Source organism: Saccopteryx bilineata, chromosome X (genome assembly GCF_036850765.1).
Source record: "Saccopteryx bilineata isolate mSacBil1 chromosome X, mSacBil1_pri_phased_curated, whole genome shotgun sequence".
Taxonomy (NCBI): domain Eukaryota; kingdom Metazoa; phylum Chordata; class Mammalia; order Chiroptera; family Emballonuridae; genus Saccopteryx; species Saccopteryx bilineata.
Window position 1 is genome coordinate 144,870,740 of NC_089502.1, and position 17,789 is coordinate 144,888,528.

A 17,789-nucleotide genomic window follows, 5' to 3' on the forward strand; every position below is an offset into this window, starting at 1 on the left:
CGTTTCGCCTTTTTGACGTTACTCGGTCAACGTTAAGTCTAGATAATGTCGACCTTGAACTTGGTAGAAGAGAAACAGTATGTGGACAATAGATGAGGAGATGTGCAGATTTTTGTTGTGAAGCCTTATGATGTCATGAAGCTTGTGGCCATATGGTTGTAAAAGCTATGTCTCTCTATCGACAGAAAGAAAAACAAAAGAAAGAAAGAAGAGAGAAAGAAAGGAGAGAAAAAAGAGAGAGAGAAAAAGAGAAAAAAGGAAGGAAGAAAGGAAGGAAGGAAGGAAAGAAAGAAAGAGAAAGAAACGAAGGGAAGGGAAGGGAGGGAGGGAGGGAGGGAGGGAGGGAGGGAGGGAGGAAGGAAGGAAGGAAGGAAGGAAGGAAGGAAGGAAGGAAGGAAGGACGACGCATGTTCAAATCTCCCCGAGTGTCCCCCCAATAGTGTGAGCTCGCAGTATGCATGATTTGAAAAGCCGAGAGGAGCAGGTAAACTGAGTCAGTGGATGCTGTTCGGGGTGTCAGATTCTCAATTCTATGTATGTATAGTCTAATATTATATATATATATGTAGTCTAATAATATATATAGTCTAATACTATATCTATAGACTAATATTAAAAGTAAACTGTAATTGATAATAATTTATAAAAAGCAACTCCCGTGACCCCAACCTAACTCAAGGTGATTCCTTCTTATCCATTGGTGACAGAGAATATTTAAGCAATGATGAGATTTCAAAGAAACATCCACACGGAAAAGAATATAGTCAATGATATTGTAACAGCTCTGAATGGTGCCGGGGGGGGGGGGACAGCAGCTGTTTGGGGGAGATGACATCCTAGGTTTTTATAAATGTCCGACCGTTGTGCTGTACACCGGATGCTTAATATAAGATTGACTGTCAACTGTCATTGTAAAAAAAAAAAAAAAAAATTTAAATTTGAAGTAACAGAGAGAGGTCCATAGGGATGTTAAACCGTGCACATCCAAAGCACTTGGAAAGTTTTAAAGAATTCTTCCACTTTAAATAGCTTCACAGTATCATTTTTATGTGTGTGACAGAGACAGAGAGAGGGACAGATAGGGGCAGACAAACAGGAAGGGAGAGAGATGAGAAGCATCAATGCATCAATTCTTTGTTGTGGCACCTTAGTTGTTCATTCATTGCTTTCTCATATGTGCCCTGACCGGGGGCCTACAGCAGACCAAGTGACCCCTTGCTCCAGCCAGCGACCTTGGGACCAAGCTGGTGAGTTTTTGCTCAAACCAGATGAGCCCGCGCTCAAGCTGGCGAGCTCGGGGTCTCGAACCAGAGTCCTTCCGCATCCCAGTCCGACGCTCTATCCACTGCGCCACCGCCTGGTCAGGCTCACAGTATCGTTCTTTAAAGTACCTTCAAGATCCACAAATCTGCTTTAAAGAAAAAAAAAAGAAGCTACCACCCAGTCGTAGCACGGCTTCCTGTGTTCTTCCTGCTTCCCGGACCCCCGCGGGCAAGTGGCTGAATATTTCTTGGCCTTGAAGTCTTCATTAGCCAGATACGATCGATGAGTTTTTGTCCCTCTGAAATCCGAATGTCTTGACTTCCTTTCTTTGTTTCCCCATGGCTGAGAAGAGGTGGAATTCAAGGCTTATCTTGGTGGTAGCCCTTTACAAAAAGGAAAAAAGACGTTATGAGATAAAACTCTAGACTGTCATGTTGCGCCTTTAGCGACTGAAGAAGTTGTCGGGACCAACTTTACTAGGACTCACGCCCCTGTCGGCCAAAACGACGCAGGGGAAGAATGCTCAGTATTTCAATCCATGGATAGAAATGACTGGCACACAAAGTGAAGGCCTTTTCAAACACCACCCAGCGAAATAATCAAGAGTTACCAGAACCCCCCCAAGGGTGGGTCTTAGGAATTCCACTGCTACTGTGTATAGCAGGGGTCCCCAAACTACGGCCCGCGGCGGGCCACATGCGGCCCCCTGAGGCCATTTATCTGGCCCCCGCTGCACTTCCGGAAGGGGCACCTCTTTCATTGGTGGTCAGTGAGAGGAGCACATTGACCATCTCATTAGCCAAAAGCAGGCCCATAGTTCCCATTGAAATACTGGTTAGTTTCTTGATTTAAATTTATTTGTTTTTTATTTTAAATATTGTATTTGTTCCCGTTTTGTTTTTTTACTTTAAAATAAGATCTGTGCAGTGTGCATAGGGATTTGTTCATAGTTTTTTTTTATAGTCCGGCCCTCCAACGGTCTGAGGGACAGTGAACTGGCCCCCTGTGTAAAAAGTTTGGGGACCCCTGGTGTATATAGTCTTAACAAAATGAACAAAAACACACAGAAGCAGATGTATTCGCGAAGATGCTTTGTATTATCACAGCGAAGAAGGGTGATGGTGTCGGTATAAAGGACAAGAAAGGTATTAGGGATGGATGCCTTTTCTCTAAGCAACAATCATTAGTTTTCATCATTGGGCTTAAGGTATACAGTAGCCTGAGACACACAATGTAAAAAAATTATGCATAATAGCGGACAGAGTTCAGCAAAGCAGACTAATGGGAAAAAAATATCCAAGAAAGAAGAATACTCATATAGTAAGAATTCTAGGTGATTTTTGTCTTTATCCCCATGTTTATTCATTCTCAGGGCTTTTACTACTTCCAAAGTGATACATATGTATACATCTGTACTTCCTCTTTGGTCACGGCCAATAGTGGTGAGAGGAAAGAAAACTAACTTCTAGAACAGGGGTCTCCAAACTTTTTACACAGTGGGGCCAGTTCACTGTCCCTCAGACCATTGGAGGGCTGCCAAATACAGTGGTCCTCTCACTGACCACCAATGAGAGAGGTGCCCCTTCCAGAAGTGCAGTGGGGGCTGGATAAATGGCCTCAGGGGGCCGCAGTTTGGGGACGCCTGTCTAGAACCATGTTTTTCTAACTCCTTTTGTCTTAACTCGTAAACGGTCTTCCACAGATCCGATATCGGCATCATTTCTCTAAGGTGCTTTGAAGCATCCATCCTTAGAGTCAAACACACAAATCAGTGCTGGCCCATTTCTGACAGAAATATAACTACTTGGACATCAGCTCTTCCATGAGAGAGGGGAAAAAAAAATGCAACTTCTACAACCATTTTTCTAGTTGGGTTTTAGCTCGTGAATGTGCTCCATAGATCAAATATCGGACGTGAGCTCTTTCAGGCGCTTAAAAAAAAAAAAAAAATCAGTCTTTCGAATCAAACAGCCAAGTCCATACCTGGTCATGTCTAAAGATTGGAAACCACTGGGAAATTAAAAGGCTTTGATAACGAGCCAGGCGGATGGGAACTCTCAGATGGTGGGTCATCTTTGGGACAAGTCCCCACCCAACCTGGAGAGTCACATCTTCCCGATGACGATCACGTCATTCTCCAAGGTGACTCCTTGCATGAGCTTCAAAGCCAACAGGGCGCAAACGTCTGCACCCCCAGCTGCCTGCCTTAACAGGTCCCCCACATCATCGGGCAGCAGAAGTGGATTGTGTTGAATTCCAGCAAGACGGCAGGAGGGAACAGGTCGGAGAATGTGCTGTGATTTTTTTGAATCCATCACCTCTTGTCTGGCAGGAGTTCAAGATGATGATTGTTTCAGTTTTTTAGTTTTGGGGGTTATCATTATTATTATTATTTTTTTAACTTCTGGACATCCTTGTGTTAGACAGATCTGATCAGAAATGATTGAATTACACAGAATTTTATTGCTCAAATGTGACTCTTCAAACTGCCCAAGATTTTTTAAGTGTCTGACCGAACAGATGTTTTTAACATGAGGCAGAAGAAATTATACGAAGGTCTGGGATTACAATGGATGCAATTTTTAAAAGAATAATTTTGTTTTGTTTTGTTTGTTTTTTTTGAGAAATGCATTTCAGTTGGCCGTTTGAGCGAGGGGGTCTGTTCAGGAATGGCGACTTTGGTTAATTTAATCGGAAGATTTTAATGCTTCTAGCAGGTTGTGGAGGGGTATAGGAAAAAGAAATACAGCCCTAAATGTATATAACTCTGATCTCAGTAGATTTCTCTTCTCTGGAATGAGGTGGGACCTGTGTTTCCAATGGGGCCGAGTGGCCTGGGCTCTTCTTCCTGGTTCAAAGCGTATTTTTAGGGGAAGTGGTTGCTCTCACTGACTGTTTATGGCATGGGGGGTGGGGGGGTGGAGTAACATATGGTCCAGCAGACTGAGGAAGGAGAAAGAGAATGCATATATATTTAGAATATAGATGTATCTATTTGATAGATAGATAGATAGATAGAAAGATAGATAAATAGATGATAGATAGATAGATAGATAGATAGATAGATAGATAGAAGATAGAGTGGATGGATGGATGGATGGACAGATATAGATAGAAAGATAGAAATATACATAGATAGATGATAGATAGATAGGTATAGTAGGTGGATGGATGAATGGATGAACGAATAGATAGATAGATAGATAGATAGATAGATAGATAGATAGATAGATAGATAGATATGGTAGGTAGGTAAGTAGGTAGATGATAGATACATAGATAGATAGATAGATAGATAGATGATAGATAGATATGGTAGGTAGGTAGGTAGATAGATAGATGATAGAGAAAGATAAATGATAGATAGATGACAGATAGATGATAGAGATAGATAGATATTAGATGATAGATAGCTAGATACATAGTGGATAGATAGATAGATGATAGATAGGTATAGTAGGTGGATGGATGGATGGATAGATGGGTAGATAGATAGATAGATAGATAGATGATAGATAGATATAGTAGGTAGGTAGGTAGATAGATAGATATCCTATATAGATATATATATTACCATGACAGCCAAATTATACATGGAATTTCATTTTCTTAGACGGTATTTGTGGGACTCGTGTGTAAGAACGCCCCATGAAACCGATGTCCAGTGGGTGGGGCGGGTGTTGAGAGGAGTTACACGGTGTGGAGTGCCAGCATCTCTGCGGGAGCTGGATGCCACTGTCCCCAGAAACTCCCCTGCCCGGGATGGATGGATGGGCGGATAGATAGACAGATAGATGGATAGATAGAGAGATAGATAGATAGATAGATTAGATAGATAAATAGATAGATGATAGATAGGTATAGTAGGTGGATGGATGAATGGATGGATGAATAGATAGATAGATGATAGATAGATAGATAGATAGATAGATAGATAGATGATAAATAGATGATAGATAGATGATAAATAGATAGGTATAGTAGGTGGATGGATGAATGGATGGACGAATAGATAGATAGATAGATAGATAGATAGATAGATAGATAGATAGATAGATAGGTATAGTAGGTGGATGGATGAATGGATGGATAGATAGATAGATAGATGATAAATAGATAGATAGGTATAGTTGGTTGGATGGATGAATGGATAGATAGATAGATAGATAGATAGATAGATAGATAGATAGATAGATGATAAATAGATAGATAGGTATAGTAGGTGGATGGATGAATGGATGGACGAATAGATAGATAGATAGATAGATAGATAGATAGATAGATAGATAGATGATAGATAGATGATTGATAGATAGATAGGTATAGTAGGTGGATGGATGAATGGATGGATGAATAGATAGATAGATAGATAGATGATAGATAGATTATAAATAGATAGATAGGTATAGTAGGTGGATGGATGAATGGATGGATAGATAGATAGATAGATAGATGATAAATAGATAGATAGGTATAGTTGGTTGGATGGATGAATGGATGGATGGATAGATAGATAGATAGATAGATAGATAGATAGATAGATAGATAGATAGATAGATAGATAGGTATAGTAGGTGGATGGATGATGAATGGATGGACGAATAGATAGATAGATAGATAGATAGATAGATAGATAGATAGATAGATAGATAGATGATAAATAGATAGATAGGTATAGTAGGTGGATGGATGGATGGACGGACAGACAGACAGACAGACAGATGATCTGTCGGGGCCTTCCTCGTCCGCCCCCCGTGATCGCTGTTTCTCTCCCTCGCGGGTTTTCACGTGTGTGTCCCCTCCCCCCCCCCGCCCCCTTCCTGCCCCCGCAGGTCTGTTCCAGAAAGCCATCATCCAGAGCGGCACGGCCCTGTCCAGCTGGGCGGTCAACTACCAGCCGGCCAAGTACACGCGGATCCTGGCGGACAAGGTGGGCTGTAACATGCTGGACACCACGGACCTGGTGGAGTGCCTGCGTGGCAAGAGCCACAAGGAGCTGACGCAGCAGGCCATCACGCCGGCCACCTACCACATCTCCTTCGGCCCCGTCATCGACGGCGACGTCATCCCGGACGACCCCCAGATCCTCATGGAGCAGGGCGAGTTCCTCAACTACGACATCATGCTGGGCGTCAACCAGGGCGAGGGCCTCAAGTTCGTGGACGGCATCGTGGACAGCGAGGACGGCGTCACGCCCAACGACTTCGACTTCTCCGTCTCCAACTTCGTGGACAACCTGTACGGCTACCCCGAGGGCAAGGACACCCTGCGGGAGACCATCAAGTTCATGTACACCGACTGGGCCGACAAGGAGAACCCCGAGACGCGGCGCAAGACCCTGGTGGCGCTCTTCACGGACCACCAGTGGGTGGCCCCCGCCGTGGCCACCGCCGACCTGCACGCCCAGTACGGGTCCCCCACCTACTTCTACGCCTTCTACCACCACTGCCAGAGCGAGATGAAGCCCAGCTGGGCCGACTCCGCCCACGGCGACGAGGTCCCCTACGTCTTCGGGATCCCCATGATCGGCCCCACCGACCTCTTCAGCTGCAACTTCTCCAAGAACGACGTCATGCTCAGCGCCGTGGTCATGACCTACTGGACCAACTTCGCCAAGACCGGGTAGGCCCTCCCTCTCTCTCTCTCTCTCTCCCTCTCTCCCTCTCTCTCTCTCTGTCCCTCTCTCTCTCCCTCTCTCTCTCTCTCTCTGGACGAACTTTGCCAAGACCGGGTAGGTCCTCTCTCTCTCCCTCTCTCTCTCTCTCTCTCTCCCTCTCTCTCTCTCTCTCTCTCTCTCTCCCTCTCTCCCCCTCTCTCTCTCTGTCCCTCTCTCTGTCCCTCTCTCTCTCTCTCTCTCTGGACGAACTTCACCAAGACCGGGTAGGTTCCCTCTCTCTCTCTCTCTCTCTGGACGAACTTTGCCAAGACCGGGTAGGTCCTCTCTCTCTCTCTCTCTCTCTCTCTCTTTCTCTCTCTCTCTGGACGAACTTCGCCAAGACCGGATAGGTTCTCTCTCTCTCTCTCGCTCTCTCCCTCTCTCACTCTCTCTGGACGAACTTCACCAAGACTGGGTAGGTCCTCTCTCTCTCTCTCTCTCTCTCTCTCTCTCTCCCCCTCTCTCTCTCTCTCTCTCTCTCTGGACGAACTTCGCCAACACCGGGTAGGTCCTCTCTCTCTCTCTCTCTCTCTGAACGAACTTCGCCAAGACCGGGTAGGTTCTCTCTCTCTGAACGAACTTCACCAAGACTGGGTAGGTTCTCTCTCTCTCTCTCTCTCTCTCTCGACGAACTTCACCAAGACTGGGTAGGTTCTCTCTCTCTCTCTCTCTCTCTCTCCGGACAAACTTCGCCAAGACCGGGTAGGTTCTCTCTCTCTCTCTCTCTCTCTCTCTGGACGAACTTTGCCAAGACCGGGTAGGTTTTCTCTCTCTCTCTCTCTCTCTCTCTCTCTGGATGAACTTCGCCAAGACCGGGTAGGTTCTCTCTCTCTCTCTCTCTCTCAGCCTCTTCCTCTCTTTCCTGGGGTCCGGTCCCTCTGCAGATAAGCGTTTCCATGACCACAGGGACCCCACCGTCTGGGGACAATGCTAGTCACATCCCCTGTCAACTCCTGGGGGACGCCAAGTTATTTTCTTTCCCCTGAAGTTAGTCTCTGCTCAGCCAGATTTTTTTTTTTTTTCTGAAGCTGGAAACAGGGAGAGACAGTCAGACAGACTCTCGCATGCGCCCGACTGGGATCCACCCGGCACGCCCACCATGGGGCAACGCTCTGCCCACCAGGGGGCGATGCTCTGCCCATCCTGGGCGTCGCCATGTTGCGACCAGAGCCACTCTAGCGCCTGGGGTAGAGGCCACAGAGCCATCCCCAGCGCCCGGGCCATCTTTGCTCCAATGGAGCCTTGGCTGCGGGAGGTAAGAGAGAGACAGAGAGGAAGGCGCGGCGGAGGGGTGGAGAAGCAAATGGGCGCTTCTCCTGTGTGCCCTGGCTGGGAATGGAACCCGGGTCCTCCGCACGCTAGGCTGACGCTCTACCGCTGAGCCAACCGGCCAGGGCCCAGCCAGATTTTTTATGACCATGTTAGCTGCCGATTGAACCTTACCTTGCCGACCTGCTGGTCCAGGATTTAGACGGATTGACCACATTGTCTGTGGCGTCTAGACGCACGGCAAGTTGCCCTTGTAAATGAGACCTCCCTCGTCCCGTAAGGTAAGTAACAGGTTTATCAGAAGACGTGAGCCCTGGCCGGGTAGCTCCATTTGGTTAGAGCACGGTCCCCATATATTGAGGTGGCGGATTTGAACCCCAGTCAGGACACATGCAGGAATCAATCAATCAATCAATGCATAAGTGTGTGGATCAGCAAATCAATGCTTCTCTCTCAAATTAATAAGTAAGATTTTTTTTTAAATCATGAGGCACATGGTAAATTTTGCTTACTGTGTCACCACAGAAATGAAGCATAATAACTATAGAGAGATACTATATATATGTTTGTGTATATACTATATAATAACTGGAGAGAGATACTATATATATGTTTGTGTATATACTATATAATAACTGGAGAGAGATACTATATATATGTTTGTATATATACTATATCATAACTATAGAGAGATACTATATATATGTTTGTGTATATACTATATAATAACTGGAGAGAGATACTATATATATATGTTTGTATATATACTATATAGTAACTAGAGAGAGATACTATATATATGTTTGTGTATATACTATATAATAACTGGAGAGAGATACTATATATATGTTTGTATATATACACATGTGAGTATACCTCATTTTATTCTACTGGATTATGCTTTATAGATATAGTGTGTTTTTGTTTTCATTTTTTTTTTTTACAAATTGAAGGTAAGACGCTCCACCAGCAAACACTATAACTTACTGAAGATCAGATAATAGGCAGTTGTTGTTTTCTAAGCAATAACGTATTTTTTTGTTAATACATATGTATTATTTTTTAGACGGAATACTATTGCACACTCAACAGACTACAGCAATTTTCAACCTATGTGCTACAAGAAGTTTTACTACATGCACTACCAGACTATTTAGTCAGGGGCACTGAGCTCTTTCCCCTTAGATTGTCAGAGAGAGAAACAACCACAGCCAACACACAGTAGCCGTCCAGCGTGAATGAATCAAAATTGTACCTATTTTGTTGTTGTTGTCAGATTGGCAACAAATGTATTTTTTGGTGTCCAACAGAATTTTGGTCATTAGTTTATCTGTGCCAGGAGATGAGAAAGGTTGAAAATCGTGCGTTACACTATTGTGTAAACATAACATTTATACGTGTTGAGAAACCAAAAAAAATTGGGTGACTCATTTTGTTACAATATTTCTTTTCTGGTTGTGGTCTGAAAGCCAACCAGCAATATCTCTGATGTCTGAATATATATATATAATATATATATATTATATATATATGTACACACACATTATATATATATACACAAGTGTATTATATATATCATATGTATATATACACAATTATATATACATAATTATATATATATACCAGGTGTGTATATTTATATATAATTATATACACACACTATAAACATCTATATACAGTATATATCCATTGATAAATTATACATATAGTATAAATATCTATATTGTGTATACATATAGATTATACATATGTAGTATATATACTTTATGTTCATGTTTATATATGCACTATATATGTATAGTGTATATATCTGTATGTTTGTATATATACTATATATATTTTGTTTATATATGTATATAGTGTATAGTGCATATATGTATAGTGTATATATACAGTGTGTATATAGTTTATAGGGTGCGTATATATAGTGTATATATACATATATAGTGTATACATACACTATATATACAATATAGTGTGTTTATATAGTGTTATATACAGTGTCTATATATAGTATATAGTATGTGTATATAGTGTACATATATAGTGTCTATATGTGTATGTATGTAAACATAGTATTTATTTATAGCTATATTTGTTTTATTGATAAGTAAATATGCATTTCATACATATGTGCATCTCTATAGACATATATATAAACATATATATATATATATCTGTAAATATATTATCAAGGAAAGCTCATTAGCTAAATTTAGAGAAACTGCCCCAGAGCTACACACACAACAGCCGCCAGGCACATTGTGCTGGGCAGACACTCAGCGACCATTGAGAGAAACACGTCCCCCCATCTCACGTAGCAACGCCCACTGTGGCGTCTGCTGATCCTCTCTTGTTTCGTAACCTAACCGGGGAAATGAGTGAGGGGCCATTCCGGTCCACCTGCGTGTGCGTTTGCAGTCACCCTTCAGCCTCTTCTACCGAGTGCGGACCCTGAGCCCTTACACCGTGCTCTCCAGAGAGGAGGGAAGTTTTGGGACGCGGAGCATCTCATCGCTGGGGGGGCTTTGGAAGCCATCGTTCTGTGCAGCGATTGCCAATACTCTTGGGTGGGAAGCGGCTCCAGAGTGCTTTGCCGTCTGAGCCGTAGACTGCAGCCAGCTTCCTGAGGGAAAAGCCTGTTGCACGGCAGCCTGCTCAGACCTCTCAGATTTCACATATCTGGCCTCAGGTCAGCTGCCCTGGGGAGTTAGGAGGAAGTTGCAAACTTCTGAGAGAGGCGCTTGCCTGACACCACAGTGTCCTCCTTCCACGAGGAGAGAATCGCACGCAAGTCAGCGGGATGTTGAGGACACAAGGGCTCGTTAGAGTCTCGAGGCTGTTGAAACAGAGAACCCACACCGGTGTGTTCTCGTCTCCGGGGCCCTGTTCCCTCTCCGACCGGCAGGGGGGACGTCTCCACGCTTCTCAGCTTCTGAGAGCTGGCGGGTCACCTCTGGCGCTCGTGACTTGAGGATTCTCCCTCCACCTCCACTTTGGCCTCTTGTCACCTGTGGTTGGCTGCCACTGTGGGTCTCTGTCTTTAGATGAAGTCTACTTATCCGGGTGCCGGCATATTGCTTTGCAAGTTCGTCCCACTCAGGTGCGACCTCATCTGATCTTTTTTTTTTTTGTATTTTTCTGAAGCTGGAAACGGGGAGAGACAGTCAGACAGACTCCCACATGCGCCTGACCGGGATCCACCCGGCACGCCCACCAGGGGCGACGCTCTGCCCACCAGGGGGCGATGCTCTGCCCAGAGCCACTCTAGCGCCTGGGGCAGAGGCCAAGGAGCCATCCCCAGCGCCCGGGCCATCTTTGCTCCAATGGAGCCTCGGCTGCGGGAGGGGAAGAGAGAGACAGAGAGGAAGGAGGGGGGGTGGAGAAGCAAATGGGCGCTTCTCCTGTGTGCCCTGGCCAGGAATCGAACCCGGGTCCCCCGCACACCAGGCCGACGCTCTACCGCTGAGCCAACCGGCCAGGGCCGCCTCATCTGATCTTGACTGATCACACCTGCAGGGACCCTTTGTCCACTAAGGCCACACACAGTCCGAGGTCTTGTGGGTCAAGGTTTCCGTGTACCTTAATGCGAAAGGTACCAGGTGGACTCGTCACCGCTTTGATAGGCAGGTCCCTGTCCACGTATGTCCTGCAGATGAGGGGGGTACTGTCTGCCTTTGTTTGTTTGTTTTTTTATTTATTCATTTTAGAGAGGAGAGGGAGAGACAGAGAGAGAGAGAGAGAGAGGAGAGACAGAGAGAGAGAAGGGGGGGAGGAGCAGGAAGCATCAACTCCCATATGTGCCTTGACCAGGCAAGCCCAGGGTTTCGAACCGGCGACCTCAGCATTTCCAGGTCGACGCTTTATCCCACTGCTCCACCACAGGTCAGGCTAATGTCTGCCTTTGCGACAGTGTCGTTAGCAAGAACCAGAAGTGTCCCCGCGGGCGGCACTCAGATCAGGAACTCCGCGCCCCCAAAACCCGCCTAAACGCTCCAAACACCACCATCATGGCTGACTCTCCTCAAAGCTCCCTACTCTCCCTCCCTTTTTGCCAATAAACCGCCCGGGACGCTCTTTTTAAACGGCAGGCCAGCATCGTTCATCATCAGCGGCACCGAACCATTAAGAACAAAATTATGCAAGCCAAACAGGGCCATTAAAATCTCATTAATGCTCCCGCCTGTCAGGGGCCGCGAGACGTTGGCTTTCTCTCTGTTTAAGCGTCAAAGACAAAGAGATCGGGACAAGGAGCTCATTAGAAACCCCCAGCGAGGATTGTAGGGGCCACCCTCTTGCCGTTTCTCGCTGTACCACTCTTAGTACCTCATCGTATTATTTCCTGAAGTCCTTTGGCCCGGCAGCCCTGGTTCATGCCCCTCGTTTGGGGAACAGGGAAGAGACACAGATATAGAAATGGCCTGGGGTTAATCGCTGGTCCACTGTACTCAAGGGGCCAGGAGCAGGTATGGGCATAGGAGGCCTCTGGCTTTCTGAAGCTGGAAACAGGGAGACAGTCAGACAGACTCCCACATGCACCCAACCCGGATCCACCCGGCACGCCCACCAGGGGGGCGATGCTCTGCCCACCAGGGGGCGATGCTCTGCCCCTCCGGGGCGTCGCTCTGCCGCGACCAGAGCCACTCTAGCGCCTGGGGCAGAGGCCAAGGAGCCATCCCCAGCGCCCGGGCCATCTTTGCTCCAATGGAGCCTTGGCTGCGGGAGGGGAAGAGAGAGACAGAGAGGAAGGACGGGGGGTGGAGAAGCAAATGGGCGCTTCTCCTATGTGCCCTGGCCGGGAATCGAACCCGGGTCCCCCACACGCCAGGCCGACGCTCTACCGCTGAGCCAACCGGCCAGGGCGCCTCTGGCTTTCTTGACAGCAGTGATGTCTCTGCAACGGACAAGCAGGGGGCAGAGCCTTCTGGTTGGAGAAATCGCTCCCTTCTGACCGCAGTCCGAAACTCAGAGTGAAGAGCCCACAGGGAGAAGACAGCACAGTAGAGATGACCAGAGTGGGGTGGGCGGGGACTGAGAAGTCCGTCGGAAGAATCGAGCCCTCGGTATGTGAGAGGCAGGGCAGAAACCGCGCTTAGGGGAATGCGTGCAGGCGGTGTGTGTCTGTCCAGAAATGAATTGTCAGACTCGTGAGCCCCACTCAGATCCTTCTGCAGGGAAGTCACTCAGAATGCCGTTTCATGTGCACAAAGCCAAAAATGTCACTTGCTGTGCCTGCCGGTCGGGAGTCCTAGTTTGCTGGCCACACTGGTTTAAGGAGGAAAACGGAAGGGAGCTGGTGGGCATATAGTCCAGTGATACAGGTTATCTGCCAGCAGGACCCAAGGGCTTCCCAGGTAGTTGCTACTTATTTAAATCAGGTTGTGGCTTCACCAGCCCTCTGGGGAGGATTGTCTCCCCTCCAGGGGAGCTGTTTCCATGGTTCAGGTGAGGAGACTGGGCCACAATGGTGGCAGTAAGGGAACAGGTGAGGACGAACCACACCTGAGGCCACCGTGGCATTTATCTCTGCTCCTCGTGACCCTAGGCAGACAGTGACCCGCAGAATAGCCCCGAAGCATGTGAGCACCAGCAGGGGCTCCTTGTAAGCGCTAGGGAGATGGGGCTTTGATGGAAAGACTATCTCATCGCGTACTGATGGCCATACGTTGTGGAGAGAGGATTTTGCTGCCTGGTAGAACGTTAAATTCATCCCACCTCACAAACGGCACCCTGGTGGTCCCCCAGTTGGTCGTAGGTTTGTCAAGATGGGGCAGTAGCTGTGGTTTCTTTCTGTGGCCTGAAGCCAACACTAAGAGATACAATGTTATGTCCAGGTTGAAATGTATAGATACTTAGAAAGGATGCATAGACACATAGATAGATACATAGATACATAAATAGATGATAGATAGATAGATACTTAAATAGATACATAGACACATAGATACATACATACATAGATACATAGAGATACATAAATAGAGACATAGATAGGTATATAGATACATACATAGGTGCATAGATACATAAATAGAGACATAGATAGGTATATAGATACATACGTGAATAGACAGATACATACATACAGAGATACATAGATAGATATATAGATACATATATGATAGATACAAAGATAGATAGATACATAAATAGATACATAGAGACATAGATAGGTACATAGAGATACATAAATAGATGCATACATAGATAGATAGATACATACATACATAGACAGATACAGAGATACATAGATACATACATAGATGATACATAGATAGATACATAAATAGAGACATAGATAGGTACATAGATACATAAATAGATGCATAGATTGATACATAGACAGATAGATAGATACATAGAGATACATAAATAGAGACATAGATAGGTATATAGATACATACATAGGTGCATAGATAGATACATACATACATACAGAGATACATAGATACAGAGATATATACAAACATATATAGATGATAGATACAAAGATAGATAGATACATAAATAGATACATAGAGACATAGATAGGTACATTGAGATACATAAATAGATGCATAGATAGATACATAAATAGATACATACATACATACATAGACAGATACAGAGATACATAGATACATACATAGATGATACATAGATAGATACATAAATAGAGACATAGATAGGTACATAGATACATAAATAGATGCATAGATTGATACATAGATAGATACATACATACATACATACATAGATACATAGATACATACAGATAAATACATAGATAAATACATACATACATAGATACAAGGAGGTAAATAGATACATACATAAATACATAGCTAGATACATAGATAGGGAGAAATACATACATACATACATACATAATCTGCCAAGCCAACTTTTTGGTTGATGAGCATAGGAAAAATGATAGTGGGAATGTGCACGTGGACAGAGAGAGAAAGAGAAAGAGGGAGAAGGAAGACGGATTCTTTTCTATCAGAGTTTCGGTGCCCCAAAAACTAAACCAAAACACCGTTGATAACGGACAGTGCGGGAAACCCACTCAACCATCATGTAGCCGCCCTGGAGAGCTTTGCAAATTCATTCCAAGGTTTGCACTGAATGGCCAAGGAGGGTTCTCTCTGTCATGTCATGTCTCCTTGGCAACAGAAGGGAAGGGGTTGGTCCTGGCCGGTCAGCAGAATACAAGTGCCCAGTGATCAAGGGCCAGGTCATTGTGGGTTCTTTGGGGGAGGAGGAGGAGGCTAAAAATGCAAAAATAAAGGTCTCTCTAGAAGACAGACCAGGAGACAGGACTGGAAAAACACTCACATTTTGTGTTCTGCATCGAAGACCTTAGATGCTGTTGGAGTTCAGGAATGGCAACATGGCCCCATAATGACGAATACATGATACATGTAATAGAAAATACATATTGAAACCAACACATTTATTTATTTATTTATGTATTTATTTATTTATTTTTCATTTTTCTGAAGCTGGAAACGGGAAGACAGTCAGACTGACTCCTGCATGCGCCCGACCGGGATCCACCCGGCATGCCCACCAGGGGGCGATGTTCTGCCCCTCTGGGGCATCGCTCTGTTGCATCCAGAGCCATTCTAGCACCTGAGGCAGAGGCCATGGAGCCATCCCCAGCGCCCGGGCCATCTTTGCTCCAATGGAGCCTCGGCTAAGGGAGGGGAAGAGAGAGACTGAGAGGAAGGAGAGGGGGAGGGGTGGAGAAGCAGATGGGCGCTTCTCCTGTGTGCCCTGGCCGGGAATCGAACCCGGGACTCCTGCACGCCAGGCCAACGCTCTACCACTGAGCCAACCGGCCAGGGCTTATTTTTTTTTTATAAATAAATTTTTATTAATTTTAATGGGGTGACATCAATAAATCAGGGTACATATATTCAAAGAAAGCATGTCCAGGTTATCTTGTCATTCAATTCTGTTGCATACCCGTCACCCAAAGTCAGACTGTCCTCCCTCACCTTCTATCTAGTTTTCTTTGTGCCCCTCCCCCTCTCCCTTTTCCTCTCCCTCCTTCCCCCCGCCCCCATAACCACCACGCTCTTGTACCATGTCTCTCAGTCTCATTTTTTATGAAACCAACACGTATTTAAATATTTGTGCTTCGTTCGCAAGAACCCCGGGGTGGGTGTGGTGGGATGACTTACATCTTGAGTTTGCCTTGGGGCGTGTCTCTGCTTTGGAATCTGCGGGAATCCTATGATTAGTTTATATTCATCTTTTCCCCCAACTCTTTGCAGAAAGCGAGAAAGAGGCAATTTAAAGAGAAGTCCCTACAGAGAGAGTAGGTAGGATATCAGCATGAGTCCGGTTTTACAAGGGACCTTTATTGCCAGGAAGGAGTTTTACGCCGAATGACTGGACACATCTCCACTTGTTGCACAGGGGTCATTTGAGCACATGATTCATGGTGCGTGGGCTGGATTTTTCCCTAGAGGCCCAGAAGCAAGTAGATAGATAATCACTTGGTTTTAGGTCTGAGGAGAGCCTTATAAGCCCCTAAAAGCACATCAGAGTCCACTGATCCTTTGAAGGAATCATATTACCTTTCTGTGTCTGATCAGGCCGTGGTGCAGTGGATAGAGCATCAACCTGGGATGCTGAGGACCCAGGTTCGAAACCCCGAGGTGGCTGGCTTGAGCGCAGGTTCACCGCCTCGAGCGTGGGATCATGGATATGAACCCAAGGTCACCGGCTTGAAGCCCAAGGTCGCTGGCTCGAGCAAGGGGTCAGTGTCTTGGCTGTAGCCCCCCAGTCAAGGCACATATGAGAAAGCAATCAATAAACAACTAAGGAGCTGCAACTATGAGTTGATGCTTCTCATCTCTCTGCCTTCCTGTCTGTCTGTCCCTTTGTCTGTCTGTCTGTCTTTCTCTCTCTCTCTTGTCCTTCGCCAAGAAAAACATGATATTACCTACCGCTATAAAGTGATGAACCCCAAGGCCTATGAAACCCATAGACCTCACAGTGCTCAGTGCCAACGTGAAACCTCCGATAACATACGACACCGAGGCCCTGGCAGGTTGGCTCAGTGGTAGAGCGTCAGCCTGGTGTGCAGAGGTCCCGGGTTCGATTCCCAGCCAGGGTACACAGGAGAAGCGCCCATCTGCTTCTCCCCCCCTCCCCCCCTCCTTCCTCTCTGTCTCTCTCTTCCCCTCCCGCAGCCAAGGCTCCATTGGAGCAAAGATGGCCCGGGCGCTGGGGATGGCTCCTTGGCCTCTGCCCCAGGTGCTAGAGTGGCCCTGGTCGCGACAGAACGATGCCCCAGAGGGGCAGAGCATCGCCCCCTGGTGAGCAGAGCGTCGCCCCCTGGTGGGCGTGTCGGGTGGATCCCGGTCGGGCGCATGCGGGAGTCTGTCTGACTGTCTCTCCCCGTTTCCAACCGAAGACGTAGGTGTGAGGGGTTGAAGAGTAGAGAGCAAGCTATAGAAGGAGGCGTTCACTCGGGAGAGAAAGAAGCCGTTCCTCTCCCATCAGATCATTAGTCGCCATCACCTTTAACGCCCCATGCGGAGGATTAAAATATGCCACGTGCTGTCTGCACGTCTGGGATCCCAACGGGGTCTCTCTCACGGCCGGC

General features: G+C 46.1%; 1 protein-coding gene across 4 annotated transcripts in view; it reads left to right on the forward strand.

The window, feature by feature from the left end:
- Window positions 1-17,789, forward strand: part of NLGN4X (neuroligin 4 X-linked) — a 338,844-nt gene that overhangs the window by 316,650 nt on the left and 4,405 nt on the right. For all 4 annotated transcript variants that reach the window (XM_066250179.1, XM_066250182.1, XM_066250181.1 and 1 more), the window contains one exon: window positions 6,096-6,885. In XM_066250179.1, the coding sequence (XP_066106276.1) occupies window positions 6,096-6,885 (790 nt within the window). The remainder of the gene's footprint in view (window positions 1-6,095; window positions 6,886-17,789) is intronic.